The 18,868-nt window shown below is 39.7% G+C and overlaps 1 protein-coding gene and 1 pseudogene across 1 annotated transcript in view; one reads left to right on the forward strand and one right to left on the reverse strand.

Moving 5' to 3' along the window:
- Nucleotides 1–18,868, reverse strand: part of WIF1 (Wnt inhibitory factor 1) — a 67,986-nt gene that overhangs the window by 7,734 nt on the left and 41,384 nt on the right. The window contains exons 4-7 of the mRNA XM_078449720.2: nucleotides 9,937–10,077; nucleotides 8,512–8,607; nucleotides 6,976–7,071; nucleotides 2,928–3,023 (exon numbers count right to left, since the gene is read on the reverse strand). Of these exons, the coding sequence (XP_078305846.2) occupies nucleotides 2,928–3,023; nucleotides 6,976–7,071; nucleotides 8,512–8,607; nucleotides 9,937–10,077 (429 nt within the window). The remainder of the gene's footprint in view (nucleotides 1–2,927; nucleotides 3,024–6,975; nucleotides 7,072–8,511; nucleotides 8,608–9,936; nucleotides 10,078–18,868) is intronic.
- Nucleotides 12,270–12,685, forward strand: LOC132694117 (large ribosomal subunit protein eL33 pseudogene; annotated as a pseudogene).

Raw genomic sequence — 18,868 nt, forward strand, 5'->3', positions numbered from 1 at the left:
ATACAGTATAAATAATTCATGTAAACTTTTTTAAAAAATTTTTTTTAACATTTATTTATTTCTGAGACAGAGAGAGACAGAGCATGAACAGGGGAGGGGCAGAGAGAGAGGGAGACACAGAATCTGAAATGGGCTCCAGGCTCTGAGCTGTCAGCACAGAGCCCAATGCGGGGTTCAAACCCACAGACCGTGAGATCATGACCTGAGCTGAAGTCGGACGCTTAACCGACTGAGCCGCCCAGGCGCCCCTAAACTTTTTACCTGAAAGTTCACTGAAGATTCTTGGGATATCTATGAACCTTAAATAACAAGATAAACCAAATGTATACTATGTACATCCAGATATTTCTAACTATGATGTTATTAGTTAATTGGCAAGAGTATCTCAAATTAAGTCAAAGTGAAGTTTGAGACGATATCGGTCCTGACAGAGGTCAGGGGAAACGAAAATATAAATTACATCAGAATAGTGTATGTGTAGGGGCGCCTGGGTGGCTGAGTCGGTTAAGCGTCGGACTTCAGCTCAGGTCAAGATCTTGCAATCTCACGGTCCATGAGTTCGAGCCCCGCGTCGGGCTCTGGGTGGATGGCTCAGAGCCTGGAGCCTGCTTCTGATTCTGTGTCTCCCTCTCTCTCTGCTCCTCCCCCCCGTTCATGCTCCGTCTCTCTCTCTGTCTCAAAAATAAATAAACATTAAAAAAAAATTTAAAAAAGAATAGTGTATGTGTGTGTGTGTGTGTGTGTATACATACACACATATACATATATACATACACAGACATATATATGTAATGGAATACTGTTCAGCAATCAAAAGGAAGTAATGATACATGCCACAACATGGATGAACCTCAAAAACATCATGCTAAGTGAAAGAAGTTGGCCATAAAAGGACATATATTGTGTGATTCTATTATATGAAATGTCCAGAATAGGAAAATCTTAAGAGACAGAAAGTAGACTGGTAGCTTCCAGTATCTTGGGGAAAGGGAAATAGGGAGTCACTGCTCATGGGTACTGGGTTTCTTCTGTGGGTGATGACATATTCTAGAATGAGACAGAAGCGATGCTGTACAATTTCATGAATATACTGAATTGCATATTTTTAAATGGTGGATTTTATGGTATGTGAATTATATCTCAATTTAAAAATAAGAATTCATAATTCAACTCTTTGTCTCTACTATACTAGAGGCACTTATCAAGTCAAGACCTATTTCCATATTTTCTTGGTTCTTATAATAGAAACAGGACACTTCCTAGAAGGGTTTGAGCATAACTTGTGATAGGGATAATCAGGAGCTTTCAAAGGCCTACATTTCGGGTGCAGTTAGGGGGGGGAAAACAAATAGAAATCATTGTCTCTGCCATTGGAAAGGTCGTAAACCCAAGAGCATGAAAGGGTATTTACATAAAGAGAAATGAGCCCATGAACAAAGATTCCTAAATATGATCTAACTAAGTATGTGGAGTCTGAGAGCAAGAATGGAAAAAGAAATTTGAGGGGAGTTAGTTCAGAGATATCTTTATCAGGGCAGGGTAATTAATAAGAACAGAAACCACATCCTGACAATCCATTACATGTTCTATGGAAACTTCAGAGGTATTTCGTTTGAACTCTATAAAAAAGCGGTTACTTCATCTACTACTCACTAAAGTACAGAAACTCACAAACAAATTAGAGCTTGAAAGTCAAAATTGCAAGTCAATATTATTTAATTTTGAGCCTACTACAACTTCAGAAACCATGGCTGTACTAACCAGCAGTATTTTACAGATATGATACAGCTGGAAATGAAAATGCCATATTCCAGAGCTTCCAGAAAAGCAGGGACACGGCACCCGTAGCAGACATGCTCATGTTCCTTTTGCTCCTTCCTGAACGGAGTGCTGGTGTCATCTCTTTTCTGGATCCTAAAGCAATCTAGGGTGCCGTTGGCTCCTTTCTGAGTTTCAGAGAGCTTCAGTGATTTGCTGAGGGTTGCAAGGCCGGCAGGGGGCAGAGCCAGGAGGATAAGCAGTTTGATATCCTGATTCTGAAAACAATGATTATCTACCACATTCCACCCTTACATTTTTCTTTCTTTGTACTGAAGCATGACAAACACATAGTGAAGGCATAACTGTGTTGATCTAAAGTTTACAGCTCAACTATTTTTTTTTTTACATAAATAAACACTCAAGTGATACTTCATCAGTCAAGATATCGAGCATTTTTGGCAGCCCATAAAGTTCCTTTCTGCCCCTGAGCACTATCCTGGTTTCTACTATCATCCATTAATTTTGCCTGTTCTTAAACTTCATAAAAATGGAATCGTGCGGTTTGCACTTTTTTGTACCTCGTTCCTTTACTTAGCATCGATGAGATTCATTCATGTTGTGTATGCTATTAGTTTGTTCTTTTTTATTGCTGCGCACCCTTTTCCCCTTTTTCTTGAACTTGTCCTTTTCTCTTAGGTGGGATACTGGGCTCAGTCTGATTCAAGAAATGTGGCAGTGAATGGCAGGGAAGAAACTCTATGCCTGCAAGTAGATAAACACATTCACCTGTCCCAAAACTCTGGTCTACATTTCCAGGCTGAAACTATGGCTCTGCACAATGAGAAGGGGACAAACTCACTAAAAAGAAGCAATGCAACATGCCAAACACCCCAAGCCCAGATGAGACGGCATCAGAGTGTTTGCTGTGAGTCATCTGAGCACCCTCTGCCCGCCCCCCGTCCCCCACCTTTAGCCTAAGTGAATGGTGGCTAGAAGAGAAGAAGAAACCACTAGTGAGAAGAAGAGAAGAAACCACTGGCCTGAGCCCTTAGATAAGCTCTTCATGGTCTCTGGGCTTCAGCTTCCTCACTGATTAGATGATAGGGTTAGATGGGGTTTTGAAGCTCCCCCCAGAAAAAAAGAGAATGCAGAAGGTCAATACTCACTGATTTCACACTGTTCCCCCTCTAGTCCTGGAGGGCAAATACACTTCCCAGGGTAGAAACAGGTCCCTCCATTAAAGCAGGTAGTTGAGCAGTTTGCTATCAGAATGGATAACAGGGTATTGCATTAGACAGTGGGCTAAATCTTTAAAAAAAAAAAAATCCAACTTCACTTAAATTTAGGTGATACTTCTGGGGCATCTGCTTTTTTTTTTTTTTTTTACATAAACACTCATGTGATAGTTCATCAATCAAGATATAGAGCATGTTTTACTTATTTAATCAAGTAAGCGGCTTTGCAAATCCAAGAATTGTAACCAATCGCTGACCCATTTGCAGATTCCAACAAGAGGAGAAAACACACATTATATATGATCCTCCCCCAGAGGCTTATATCTTGGAGAAAAAAGGCATGGTGTGTAAAATTTTTTAAAAAGCTATCTTTTTAATTTTCTTGTAAATATCTGTGCCCTTAAAAAAAGAAACACTATAAACTCCCCGAAGCATTTTTTAAGCTAAAAGAAGACGGAAAAAGGAGAAAACTTGCTTTGGAATAGATAAAAGGGGGACAGGCCATAAGTACTAGGATCTGGCAAAAAAGAAAGCAACTTTTTTCCTTTTCAGAATATGAATTCAGAGATTCATCTTATATAATAGGGATTTTTTTTTTAAATAATTAACTTTTATGACATTTGGAGGAAGGAGTCCTGGTATTCGGGAAAGGACAGCCTGTCAGTCCTCATGAGACCCTATAGGTGGGCAAGTGGCAGCACCCAGTTGGACAGATTATCGTGGGAGTCCAAGTAACTAGGTTTTCCAGGTAAAAGTCATACTGTTTGTGATTCATCCTAAACCCTCTCTTCATGTCAACGTCTGGAATTTCACTGCTCACTGGAACCTAAAATAGAGGGAAGACAGAAATGGGGACAAGGGAGAACAAGTATCTAAAAATAGACACGTTGGCTCATTCTATAAAGGATATTAAAATCAGAGCTTGGATTCTCAGCAATTCCAGTTATATGGCCAATTTGTTCTTGTCCTATATGGAACAGGCCAAAGTGGGCTACAGATGAACAAAAGCTGAAGGAAGCTTCCAGTAGGAAAATCAGAAAGGAGATCCAAAAGTTATGTGTATGCTTTCTTTGTGGAAAGAAGGCCAATCAGCATGTTCTGCAAATATCATGCTTCTTAGAGGATAAAGCTTTTTGTTTAAAATCATAAGTATCTCCCATCTAAAGACAATGCTGTACTCGCTTTGGCAAAATCCAGCCTCCTGATGCACAAGGGAACAGCAGCATTTGGGTACAGAATTTAGGATTTAGGACAACCAGCTCTTTGGGCTTTCTCCTTGCTACTTGCTGCTAGTATTGTTAGGTTTGCGAGAGTGACTCTATCTCCCCATTTGTCCCTGTTTCTCCTGGGGAACTAACAAGAGAAGAGAAAACATCAGGATCAGGGTCTGCTTGGCCAGAGCTGGCTGGGCACTATCCCTTACTAACAAATAGAATGCAATGAACCTGAGAGCTTAATTGGAAGTTATGGGATAACGACAAAGCTAGTTAAAGAATCTGGCCACTCTGTTAGTATTTATATAATATTTTACAGCCTTCTCTTGATAGTCAATGATTCTTGACTAGGAAAAGGAATCAGAGACACCAAGTAACTTTCACTGGGGTTGAGGGTATGCTGGGCCAGTGCTTAACTACTCATTTCCTAAAGTTTGTAACAGATGTCCCAAGAGCCAATGAAAGTTAATCTTTCATGTTTCTTCAAATACGTTGTGCAAAGGTCTAGCTCCGTGCCAGTAATTAAACTGTTTTTCAGAAGCTCTATACTCCCTCCTGGATGATAAATGCATCTTTTTGTTGAGGTAGTAGAAACCACTCTTTTTTAATATTCCCCCATCTCCAGTGAGACCAAGTGGAATTTCAACAGACTTTCCAAAAGAATAATGATGATAATAATAATAATAATAATAATAATAATAATAATAAAAAGTACCAGAGTCTAACAAGTAGGGAAAATCTTTCATCTGAAAGGTAAAATATTACAAAATGTAAAACATATTGGAATACACATATGTTCCTTCAACAGTGACCATGCAGTGTTTGTGACTCTATAGCATCAGAAAAACACTGCAGTTAATTCTCCATTGTGCAAACTACACCAAGAACAGCCACATCTAAGTAAGCAGGCCTCCCAAATGGTGTCTTTAAACCTGTTCATACAGGAGTGCTTCATCCAGATCTCTGAAGGATTTGCTGTATTTCCCAACCGTTTTGTGACAAGAGGAATTTAATTTTGAATTAGCAGAGATGCTGAATGCTAAATTTAGACAAATAGTTTTGTTTTGTTTTGTTTTTACTCACTAGCTGTTCTTATCATGTCATCAGCGCTTAATCTTTGTGAATACAAACTTCGACATAGTGTTAAATCCAATACTCCAGTTTGGGATCGCTTAAAAATAAAAAGCAGAGATGGTCTCACATGCTCTCTCAATTAGCTTTGGGGCTGGGGGACCAGGGGCAATGGTTTAATTCCCATTTTAGAGACGGGAAAAGTATGACCCACAGAAAGACCAACTTTTATCAGTCTAGACACAGAGGTACTTGTGGAGGAGCAGGGACCTGAAACAGGTAGCCTGAGGGGCAACATGGTACGATAGAAGATGTGAGTTTGGGCCAAGAGACTGAAGCTCTGTAAACCTCGTTTTGCCCATCTGAGAATGAAATAGATAAAAGGTTCCACATCTCAGGAGGCTGTTGGGTATAAAGTAAATTATTATTCTGACTCATGCTGAGGGATTCTTCCTTTAGCTTGTCCTTCTTTTGAAAAAATCTGTTTATTTCCATCCTTTTTTTTTTTTTTTAACGTTCATTTATTTCTGAGAGAGAGAGAGTGAGTGTGAGTGGGGGCAGGCTCTGCACAGACCGCACAGAGCCTGATGCGGGGCTTGAGCTCAGGAACCGTGAAATCATGACCTGAGTGGATAGAAGCTTAACTGGCTGAGCCACCCAGGCTCCCCTGTTCATTTCCATCTTAACTGGTGCTAACTGTATTATCACTCAAGAGACACTTCTCAAAAAGGCACATCCTCTTACTTCATGGCATATATTTATTTTAAAAAATAGCACTCCGCTCATGCAATTAGCCTTTTTGACACCAGGATAATTTCATTACATACACTTTGTATGACATTATTAAATTTTTTTTCCCATAAAATATGTGACCTGGGCAAAACAGACAGGTATCTTGTAAAGTGTATGGATCATTCAATATTTTACAGCCAAGTTTGAACCCACTTTCTGAGAGAAAAACTGGCTATGATGCTGCATCATAGGCAGAGGGAAAACCATCTCTCAGGGATGTCATCTGTGAGCAGGTCCTTAAATTGGGGGTCAGTGGGCTTCTAGGTCAGGAAATGGGGAGCAGGCTGTTTCACTTCAGTCTTAGAAGCTCACCCATAGAATTTATTTAGGACATACCAAAACCCCATATGGCAGAGAAAGCTACGTGTTCACAAAATCCACACTCCTCTCCCATAAAGTCGTCCGTGGGAGACAGCTGTCCAGCCAGGGATGACATTTCTCCAGGCTGCATCTGGGACCAGCACTCTGGTAGGACCGTGAGGGCTCATACCTCTCCATGGAATAGATGTGGAAGTTTTGTGGATCACTTCTGGGACAGAGCTTTTTTTTTTTTTTTTTTTTTTTTTTTTAAAAGAAGTGCCTACACCAGTCCCCATCTCTGCTCATTGGCTGGTTTCAGAGAGCTCCAGAGCTGTAGGGAGGACCACTGATGTCAGGTACCTAGGCCCCAGAATCACAGCATGGAGAAGGGCTTCCTGCACTGGAGCATTCTGGGAGAGAAAACAAACTTCTACTGTGTGGAACTACACTAGAATTTGGGGTTAAAGTTGTTACAGAAGCCAACAAAGTGTTACACTCTATTCACAGAGCTATTATATAGAGTGATAATATATTAAATATATTCCTTTTGACTGCACATTTAGAAAGTAAAAAGAACCTTGTTCTTAAAAAGAAACTGTTACCTTTATCACAATTGACTCCATAGAATCCAGGTGGGCAGATGCAGAACCCAGGAGTGACACAGAGCCCGCCGTTCATACACCGTGGTGTGCAAAGGGCTAATAGAGAGAGAGCTCCGATTAAGGTCAAATGGGGTTTTGAGAAGGGCCATTTTGGGAATATCATTAATACAACAGCTCTACAATTTAGAAATTTTATTTGAGAGAGAGAGAGAGAAAGGGGCAGAGGGAGAGAGAGAATCTTACACAGGCTCCATGCTCAGCTCAAAGCCCAACGGGGGCTTGACTCGGGGCTCCATCCCATGACCCTGGGATCAAGACCTGAGCTGAAATCAAGAGTCAGACGCTCAACAGACTGAGCCACACAGGTGCCCCAAGAGCTCTTCATTTTTGATCTTTGTGGTTGACTCTAAAGTCTGTAGAGATACAGCTTTGACATATATATATATATATATATATATATATATATATATATATATATATATAAATTTGAGAGAGAGAGCACAAGCAGGGGAGAGGCGCAGAGGAAGACGGGGAGAGAGAGAGAGAGAGGAGAGAGAGAGAGAGAGAGAGAGAGAGAGAGAGAGAGAGAGAATCTTAAGCAGACTCTACATTCAGCATGAAGCCCAATGTGGGACTCCATCCCACCTGGGATCATGACTTGAGCTAAAATCAAGAGGTGGACACTCAACCAACTGAGCCACCCAGGCACCCCACAGGCTTGCTATATTTAACATTATTTATGTGTTGCAAATCAGTTGTTTTTAACCAGTTAATAGATGAGAATTTTAGAATTGTGCCATTTCAACGCCTGATTAAAATTTGCCTAGAATCATTACTTTGACTAAGAAGTAGCCTTCTTAAGACTAAATATTTTCCCCTGCCCTCTTTCCTAGATCTTCTAATTCCAAAATATATGCAAACAAGAAAAATTCTTATGTCTCAAAGATGAAAAAGACTTTGCTTACTCTCACCAAAGAAACCCTTAGTATTTAAGCATCCTGTGGTTAATACAACTTGCTTGTTTAACTCTTTCATAGAATAGTAATTTTACTGAGATAGATATATTTACAGTACAAATAATTTTCTTTTTTTTTTTGGTCTTATAGCAACTTCATAACTCAGGTATACACTTAATTGTGAATCAAGGTACTTTTTATTACAGTAGACACTGTCAAATCAATCATTATATTAGCTTGTTAAACCCAATTTAAGTGGAGGAGAACTTTCTTAAGATTATGCCAAAGTATATAATAGTGAATTAAGGATGGCGGGGGAGTGGCCACAAAGAATGCAGACACGCTGCTAAGGTTCTCTGCCCCTGTCACCATATATCGGATTTAACAGAAAGCCACTCCTAGAAGTACTTTCCATTTGCTCTTCTGTGGCTTTTTTAAGATTTTACCAATCCTTATGCTATGACCAGAAAAATAATTTCGATTTTTCTGAATGTGTTAAAAAAGCACATGTGGGGCTCTGGTGTGACGCCCATTTCATTAGGAAGCAAGTGGGGGTGGTTGGGTTCTGTCCGTTCTGTACCTTTCTCGCAGTGAGGGCCATAGAATCCATCAGGACACTCACAGATGCGTCTTTCATTACAAAAGCCTCCATTTCGGCACCCTCCTGGGCATTCAGCTTCACCAAAGAGAAACAAGTTTACACCCCTTGAAACTGTGTTGGGGGAATTAACTGCGGGCATGAAGAGGCTAGTGCTGATGTTCCCCCCTGTGCACTGATTATCATAATCTACTGAATACTGATAACGTCTACCTCATTCTCTCTGTACCCCTTGTCCTTCACTAAATCCTCATCAAAGTAAGATTTTGTTTCTCTCAATCCCACTTACAATAGCGGGGGGCTCAATGGAGGAAGGCAAAGCAAGCGTTATTCTGCCTTCGTCCCCACCTATCAATCTATTGTACCTTCTTAGATTCACCCTGAGATAAAATGAATGGAATTGCCCACGATATTCACTTTCAGAGGGCAGAATGACCTTTTGGTACATCTTTATTTACTTATGTTTTTAAAGTACGCTTCGCGCCCAGCATGGAGCCCAACGTGGGGCTTGAACTGTCAACTCTGAGATCAAGACCTGAGCTGAGATTAAGAGTTGGATGCTTAACCGACTAAGCCACCCAGACATCCCTTGGTACATCTTTAGAGTACTGAAAGCCTCTCGAGCTTAAGTTCTGTGCTGGAAAAGCTTGTATCAGGATGGGAAAAAAATCTAGGCCTTCATGCTGAAGTGGGCATCAGGGTGAGGTGCCTATGCCTGGCAGAGATTGCTGGTGTGATGGTGGCACTCTGTACTCTGGAGAAGTCAGCCGCACCAAGCTTGTGGCAGTTGTGGCAGATAAGAGTTGTATTGCCTTGACAAGGGGTAGTTGCTGGTAATGACTGGTGATCTTGCTATGAGACTGGGGACTCCCAAAGATTATGCTGGAAGAGGGGAAGGAGAGAAGTAGAAGAGAGGGCTTTTGAAGGGGTATTGGAGTTCCCAAAATTGTGAGTGGGATCATAGCAGAGAAAGTCTGTCTTAGTACTATACTGGACCCCGTGGTTACCAGCCTCCTGCCATTAGTGTGGTTATAATTATACCAAAAAATTATCCTCTTCCTTCCTTCCCTCCCTCCCTTTCTTTCTTTTTCTTTTCTTTTTTCTTTTCTTTTCTTTCTTCCTTTCTTTCTTCCTTTCTTCCTTCCTTCCTTTCCTTCCCTTCTTCCCCTCCCTTTCCTCCTTCCTTCTTTCTTCCCCATCTCTCTCCTTCCTTCCTTTCTTTCTTTCTTTCTTTCTTTCTTTCTTTCTTTCTCTTTTCTTTCTTTCTTTCTTTCTTTCTTTCTTTCTTTCTTTCTCTTTTCTTTCTTTCTTTCTTTCTTTCTTTCTTTCTTTCTTTCTTTCTTTCTTTCTTTCTTTCCCCATCACACTTGCAAGTTTTATGAGCCTTTCTTGATGATCACTGATTACCTTGTTGACATGTTTTAAAGAAGATAGCATTTTGAGGCGTCTGTAGGATGGTGTTGCCTTCAGAATTCATTACAATCACATTCACTTCAAAAGCTGCCACTCCATCTTGTTTTCCAAGACATGGGAAACCAACCTGAACAACTAAAGAAAAAGCAAGTATAGAGAAACAGTTTATTTAGTTGATTCCAGTTATATAGACATCTTGGTAGGAGAGACAAAGAACAAAGCAAACGGGTTCCTATTTCATTATTTCATATTCTTGTATCTACACCACAGTAGAGACTGTGTTTTGATCGTATGAGCATTCTCCGAAGAATTTATACATCATGCTGGGTGGAGAAAGAATGAATAATGCATTAATATGTACCTTACTGATATGGAATTGGGGATATTTTGTTCCTAGTCTGGGCTTGTACTATCTTGAAAAAGAGATTTTTTCTAAAAATTAAAGGTGCAAATAGGCAGCACAGATTGATGCCAGCAAGAAACTTGTGGGCATCTTTACCAGCCTCCATATAATCCAAAAAAGAGCTTTAAAAACAGTATTCCAGAATTTTTAAAATAAAGCCCCATATAGGCACGAGCTTTAGTTTCAAGCTCGGTGTGCTTGAAAGTGACAAAATATATTCTTTGGAAATATCCTACAATGCAGACTAGACTCCAGTTATTGGATTGAGTTAGTGAAGCTAATATTTTCTTAGGCTAATATTAAAATGTGTCCATATCTTGGGATCTAGAAGAGAGTTTGGTGTGATGAAATAATCTCACAAACTTATACCTAATAATTTAGGTTCATAAAAATGAGCCATTTGCTTTTTGGGAGTATAATGATCACTTGGGGTGTATCATTTTGACTTAGCAAATGAGTGGCGGCCAAAGATGATGGTGTACTGAGAGGGCAAGGAGGGCACCAATTGTGGAGTGCCCACAAGTAAGTGGGTGGAAACTGGATCAAGTCATTGGCTAAGAGACTGACTGTGTAAATTTCTAAAATCCACTAGCTTATCATAACATATCCACTGGACAAGGGTGATTTAATTGATCCATTAGACTCTAGTTCTTCCTTATATATAGGAAGAAATATTGCTATAAATATACGTTTGAAATTTTACTTCCTTTTGTTTCCAGATAGCAGCTTATGGTTACTGCCAAGCTTGGGGAAATCATACCAAACCAAGAAAAATCCTTTCCCTGTAGAGTTTTCATAAAACTTTCCCCTAGATGTATAAGAAGACATGAGCTGGAAATTGGCTTGTTCTCCCATAAGGCACTGCACACAAGCTGGCCATATAATCTTATTAGTGTGCTTGGCAATCAAAAGCCCCTCGTAAGGCTTTGCCACCGTCAGTGTTTATTACTGTGCCTTTCTCAAAATAACATGGATTCCCAGTTCTCTTGAATCTGGAGATCTGACCATTGCAAACTAATCTGTTAAATGGTAAAAAGGAAATAGGGGCATTTTAATAGACATAAAAAGAGAGAGAAAAGCAAAATTGTGCCTGCAGTTCTAAAGTAAAATTATCCCCGCTGAAAGCCTTGGTTTAAGGAAACCTTATACATGAAAATGCCAATTTACAAAACACAAAAATCTATTGTAGGGATTTCCATTTCAAAAAGAAGCAAAAGAGCTGGCAATTTCTTTCAATTGTTACTCTTCCAATGCATTTTCATTGTGTTCAATTCTAAAATTTCGTTAACCTTTCTCATGAATTTTTTACACGAATGGGTAGGCCAATAATTGCCCTCAGACACAAACAGATAGAAGAAACTGAAAGGATTGTTGAAGATAAAACTTTTAGAATTTTCTCCCCACATGTTATCATCCAAACTATTATTTTCCAGGTGCGTCTTTTTCCTGGACCTTTTTCAAGCCTCCACTTTGCAGCCCACTTAATTCTTTAAAAAAGGCGCTTCACTTTTATTTTAACTCTCAGAATCTTGGCATGGAAGAGAAGATCCTTGTAAGTAAATTCATCTTCATTTCTGTTTATCAGCATTGTCAAATTTATTTTTTTAATTGTTTTTAATTAAAAAAAAATTTTTAATGCTTTTATTTTTGAGAGAGAGACAGAGTGCGAGCTGGGGAGGGGCAGAAAGAGGGAGGGAGACACAGAATATGAAGCAGGCTCCAGGCTCTGAGCTGTCAGCACAGAGCCCGACATGGGGCTCGAACTCGTGAACCACAAGATCATAACCTGGGCCGAAGTTGGACACTCAAGCGACTGAGCCACCCAAGTGCCCCATCATTGTCAAATTTCAAAACACACTTTGGATATTAAATATCAAAAATGCCTTATTATATGTATGGAAAGTTCAGTTAAAAATAATTACTTGCTTGCTCTTTCCGCCATCTTGGAACCCGTGGAGGCCTGCTGGGAACAGGACTCCTGAAACGACAAATATGTCTGGAAGGCTGTGGTCCAAAGCCATTTTTGCTGGCTATAAGCGGGGTCTCCGGACCCAGAGGGAGCACACAGCTCTTCTTAAAATTGAAGGTGTTTATGCTCGAGATGAAACTGAATTCTGTCTAGGCAAGAGATGTGCTCATGTGTACAAAGCAAAGAACAACACAGTGACTCCTGGTGACAAACCGAATAAAACCAGAGTAATCTGGGGAAAAGTAACTCGTGCTCATGGAAACGGTGGCATGGTTTGTGCCAAATTCCGAAGCAACGTTCCTGCTAAAGCCATTGGCCACAGAATCTGTGTGATGCTGTACCCCTCAAGGATTTGAACTAACTGAAAAGTAAATACATAAAGGTGTAGATTTGTTCTCTTGTAAAAAAACCAAATTACTTGCTTGCACATATTTTCAAATGTGCTAAAAGCAAACCATTTATAAATATGCTTAAATTATGACATATTCACAGGCTCCAGTCATCAGGGGGAGGATCTAGAAGGTCTGGAGCGCTCACATAAAAGTGTGCGATCTGCTAACGTGACCTCTGAGTCAATGAAAAGTAAAGAAATATGCAGAGGTTTCCCTGGCCTGTGGTCATCTTAAAACTATGGTTCTGAACAATCCCAGGAAAGAGAACCAAGGATGCAAAATCCCATAGAAGTTCCACAAGGAAAACACAACACAAGTAACTTTCTTTTGAGTCTTCAAGATGAATTTTTCTCTTTAAGCGGTTAATTGCAAATTTGAGTCAAGATACAGTTTATCCATTTAACAAATATTGAGCATTTACTAACGTGCCAGCCACTATTCCAAGCACTGGGGATACTTTAGAGAACAGGACAAATAAAACCTCCTCCCTTTTGTGACATTTACGTTTCAGGGACTTGGTCTGAAGACAGTTTGTGAGAGTAACATTTTAATCACCTAAAAATCCAGAAAAAGAAACACTAAACATTTAAAGCCAGAGACTTAAATTGGAATTGAAAGTAGTTTCGGTGTTTGTTTTGGGTCTGCAACTACTGGATTCTTTGGGTATTGACCTTTATCATCTAATTTCAATTTGCCTGTATTTTAACTTCACAACAGATGCATAAATGTCTTCTGCATAAATATTGCCGAATGCTTAAAATAAGGATCTGAGAGAGAACTGCACTTGCTATGACCGAATGATTTAGGGTGGGTTTAAATCCTTTGGGCCTCAATTTCCTTATTTGGCAGTAAGACTAATATGATTTTTTTAAATTTTTTAACATTTATTCATTTTTGAGAGACAGAGTGTGAGTGGGGGAGGGGCAGAGACAGTAAGAGAACTGTATCTTATTTGTTTTTGTAAATTCAGCACTTGGCATACTGTCTGTCACAGGCTAGGCACTGGCAGACACAAAGACCTTGTGGGAGACACATCCTTGTACCTTATACACACAGGCACACACTTCCACATAAATAGAACTTCACCACAGACAGTGGGAGACACAGAGAAGAAGACATTAACGGCGTGCATGCAGAAAAACACACACAAAGAAAAAGAGATCTCTAAGGCAGAAAAAGCAGACTCTACATCCAAAGAATAATAGAAATGTAAAAGTTACGTTGTGTTTTTGCAACAACAAGCATAGGAGTAGAAAGCTACTTTTACCAAAAGCTAGATGAGATCCGTCCAGATGTGAATTTCAGCACATCTGTATAATGAAACCGAGGTAAATTAAAACAACTCAGAACAACTAAAGCAGACTGAACATAACTCACGTGGCATCCAAGTACACCCTTGATGTGCAACTGATTGCACGTAAACTAACTCTCACACAGAAGTAAACAGCAAACGCATTCTGATTGCATGCTTCTCCCACACTCAGAGGAGTATGGCGCTCACACGCCCTCAGCCTCCGGTCAGTCAGGGGAGCCGCTGCCCATACAAGGGAAGAGACGAGAGAGGGCGAGAGCTTATCCTCAGCCCCACACGACCACAGACTGATACGCGACCACACAAATAGTCATCAGTGTGGGCCAAGCGGTGCTGACAGCCATTCATCCTCTCACTAAATACTGAGCACCTTCCCTGGCTTCACGTTCTGCTAAAGACTGGGGTCACTGAGAAGATGGTCCCTCCAGCATTAGCACTTATTCCAAAATGTCTAGACATGGAATTCCTGGAAGTCTTGGTTGAGAAACAGGCCTGCTCTGTTGGTTTCATGGTATGACAGAAACAGTTTTCAAAGAGGCAGAGCCTTGGCTTCATGGAAACTGTTTTTGGTTATCCAATTTTACTGAACCAGCCTGCAGTTTGTATTTCCTGTTTTTGTTTTCTTCAGATGCCAGAAGGCAGGCACTTCGTAACTGTTAAAGATCAAGAGTTTTCTTTTCCATGCAATGTTCAGGCATAGAGGAGTCTGGGGGATAAAAGAACAACTTAGCAGCTTGAGGGTATAAAATAGACCAGTAGAATAATGAATACTACCTGGATGTTTAGGAGCAAAGACACACTGATCTGGTTACTTTTTAATAATTCAAGGTACCCTTACTGCTCCTACTGTGGGGACTGAGCTAATAAGGCTAATGAATAACTGCCCTTCAATGGGCTAAAATTCCCATAAACTTAGTGCACCTGCGTTTCTGCAAACAAATCCTACATCTGCCTTTAAAACCTTATGTATGTGGGGGTGGGGTTGTATATGCGGTGTATCTGTGTTTGTGTGTGTGTGTGTGTGCACGCACGTGAGTCACAAGTCACCTCGCATAAGTCACCTCGTCCCAGAAAAAGGTTTATTCTTTTTCGTCCCACCTTTTCCAAAGCATCATTCACTTTCCCCCCTAAATTTTATTATTTATAAGGATTCTAGATTATTAGAAATTAAAGTTTTACCTAAGCGTGGAGTATTAAAATATTCCCACATCATATATTCAAATTATGGTTGTTTCAATATCCTAAGAAGTAGAAATTTAGTAAGCTTTTTTTAACTAGACACTATAATGAACAAAACTGGGAAGAATTAGGATACAAGCATGAAATTGGAAATCCAGAGACGGAAGATTTATTGGATGTTGCGCAGGTGTAACTGTAATTAATGAATACATTCTGAGTGCTCTACAAATGAGCCTGTATTCTTCTGATAATCAGGAAACAACAAAGGAAAAATGTTTAAATATAAAATGGCATTTGAGAGATATATTATGTATTTGTTTCATTCGTGAGTGCTTCTAAAAAGAAAGACTAAAACCTATGATCAAGAAAATTGTATACAAAAAAAATCATCTTTGACTAGAAAGAAACAACAGGAGATGTGGCATGAGGCTGAGTAATGGCCATACTCGAAGAACGCCCTTGTCTCTGTGCAGTAATTTGCGACAGCAGTAGCGATGTCATCTGCCTGGAATAGCGATGTCCATGTATCTGGAATGGGATAGGCTTATCCTTGGGGCTACAAATCTCAGGTGAGTTTATCTCCAGAATCCAAGTCCTCGTTCCTTCACAGGAGATTCCTAGAACTCCAAACCCATCTAGATTGGAGGTAAATACTCTGGGAGGACTGCTGGTTATACCAACAGCACCGGGATGACTCAAGAGAAACTCAGATTCACACTCTTGCTGTCTCCACCCACCTTGGTACCTATGGCAGGAAATTGGAAAAACTCTGCTTATTCAGTCCCCAACTCTTCCAATGCTGGGATGTGATCCTAGAGATCCACTGGAAGTAGTTGATAACCGCAACCTGAAAATGGACTTTATAAGGGTATCCGATTCCCTAATTATTGCATAGATTTATATTAGCCCTTAATGTGATTTTTATTTGATATCAAAGATAATCTAACTTTCCTCTAGAAAAATAAGACTATTTTTTTAAAGGACAGGGTTATGATATCAGCTATTTAAAAATATTATAAAACTAAAAATATGACAATATTGGAACAAATAGTAAGCTCTAAAACTCAATGTACAGAAGAACATAATGTGAAATAAAAAGCAGATCTTGAAACAATTCATCCTATCACACTGGAAAAGCTGATTACTCAGGAAAATAATTCAGGTTAGAGCCTCTTACTCCTACTGAAACAAATTTTGATAAAATAATAGAAGCATGTGTAAATTGATGTGGGAAACAAAGGCAGAAGGAAATGGCAGGTAGAACTAAATTTCCTTATAGCCTGCAACCCATTGACAAATACTTGAGGCAAGCAGAGTAAAATGTTTCTCCAGGAACTCCCTACTGTCTTAATGTTAATGTTTTGCTCCAGGGAAAACCACCTTAGCTTGACAATGGCTAGGCCTCCACTGTCTTGGGAGTCTTCTTTAGCATATGAAAATCTCACTGGAAACTTCCCCCCGGACTTTACCTCCCCCAACCCCGTAGTATATAACCAGTCTCTCCTCATGGCCCCAGGGCTGCTCTTCCTGCCCACGGGTCCTGTCCCCATGCTTCAATAAAATCACCTTAAAAAAATTTTTTTTAACGTTTATTTATTTTTTGAGAGACAGAGACAGAGCATGAGCTGGGGAGGGGACAGAGAGAGAGGGGGAGTCATAGATTCCGAAGCAGGCTCCAAGCTGTCAGTACAGAGCCCGACGTGAGGCTCGAACTCATGAACCATGAGATCATGACCTGAGCCAAAGTCGGACGCCTAACCGACTGAGCCACCCAGGCACACCAGCATCACTTTTTTTTGCACCAAAGACATCTTCAGGAATTCTCTTTGGCCACTGGCTCCAGACCCTGCAAACCCCACTATCACCCCCCAAAAACCTCATCATAAATTACCACTTACCAGCTCTCTGGAATAAGAGTTACCTTCCAAGCATAAAAGTAATAGGAAAAAGTGACAAAGAAAAGAATAGTTTTGACCACATAGGATTTTAAAGACTCTGCACATTGCCATCTTAAAAAAACTAAATAATAAATTGAAAAATATGCCATAAAGTATAAATAGTTAAAATACAGTGAGCTTTGAAAATAAAGAGCACTATTATTTCAAATATAAAAATGAGTATAGTACACAGACATTTTACATTGTCTAATAGAGGCAGGAAAATGTCTTCTGCCTCTATTGAAATTAAAAAAACAAATGAAAAGAACACCAAGAAAACGCTTTTCATTTTTTAAGTCAGCAAAATAGTTGATGTGATTAATAACCCATACTGATGAAGTTACAATGAGCCAGGCACTCTCCCACACTGCTAGCCGGGGCAAAGGGGCACAGCCTGTGTGGAAAGTAATGTGGCATTTTGGCAATTTGTTCTAAAAGCCTTTTAAAATGCTCATAGTTCATGTCCTTTGACATAAGAATGGTACTTCTAAGAATTTATTTTAACAAAATAATGAGATGAGCTGTAAGATTTTGGTATACACATTAGTCCAATAAGTATTTTCTGAATGCCTGTTCTGTGCTCGGCCATGTGTTGGCAGTCATGGGGGATAAGACGAGCAGGTTTTCTGCTCAGTGACCATCTAGTACTTTGTAAAGGATGTTTATTGTGATATTTCTAGTATGAAAACCCTGAAAACAATCTAAGTAACACACAATAAGGGAATGAGTAAACCAATTATGGGGATGTTCATAAAATGGATAATAAGGGCATTAAAAACAACTTTTGGAAAAACCTAAATGACATGGGAAAATGCTTATGTTAAAATGTTAATAGTAAGAAAAAAAACAGTGCAAAACCAAATATGTAATATTATCACAACCATGGGAAAATATATATTCATAAACTAGAAGGAAATGAACATGTGTTTGAACACGTTAACATAAGTGATCTCTGTACTTTTCTAAAAGTCTTATAAGACCTGGGCTATAGTCTCAGCTCCATTGCTTATTACTCATATATGACTTTGGGAAAGTCAGTGAAGGCTCTGATAGGGAAAAAATTATGTTATAAGATGGCCGATAGGGCTGATAGGGAATTCCAGACCCCGCTCAAAGGCTCCCCTTCCAGGTTCTTCTTCCTGCCTTGCTTGCCTTGCATGCCAAATTACTATTGTGGAAGTAAATGACTATAAATTGTCCTCCATGCTTATGCTGGGGACTCAGACCTCAGGAGTGATCTCCTCTGAGCCCACCAGTGTGAAATAAACCTCCTGCCTTCCAAGATCTCCAAGTGCTTGGTTCTTCCGCTAGGTGATCCAGACCAGGTTCCGTAACAACTCATAGGCCTGAATTTTCTAATTTGGAGAATGAAGCATTAATTCTGGCCTTGACTCCTTCCCAGAATTCAAATTAGATAATGTATGAAGTGCTATTTTGCAAGCTGAAAGCTCTAAACAAATAACCCATGCTATATTTTCTTAGCAGGGAAGGGTGATAAGCTCTCAAATATTAACCCCTTTCTTCCATTTTTCCATGTCTTTTCTCTCCTTCAAATTCCTATTTAATACAATGCTCATTTTGAGGATGTTTCTCTTGATTGGATTCCATCTGCCCCAAGTCACTTTTTTTTTTCATACTTATTGGCCAGATATATCTCATATGGTGACTTTCTTTAATCTGTGGTCACTTACCAACTGGGGCTATGTAGAGTCTTTAGGAAATCATAAAACTGCC

Source organism: Panthera onca, chromosome B4 (genome assembly GCF_046562875.1).
Source record: "Panthera onca isolate mPanOnc1 chromosome B4, mPanOnc1 haplotype 2, whole genome shotgun sequence".
NCBI classification, from domain to species: Eukaryota; Metazoa; Chordata; class Mammalia; order Carnivora; family Felidae; genus Panthera; species Panthera onca.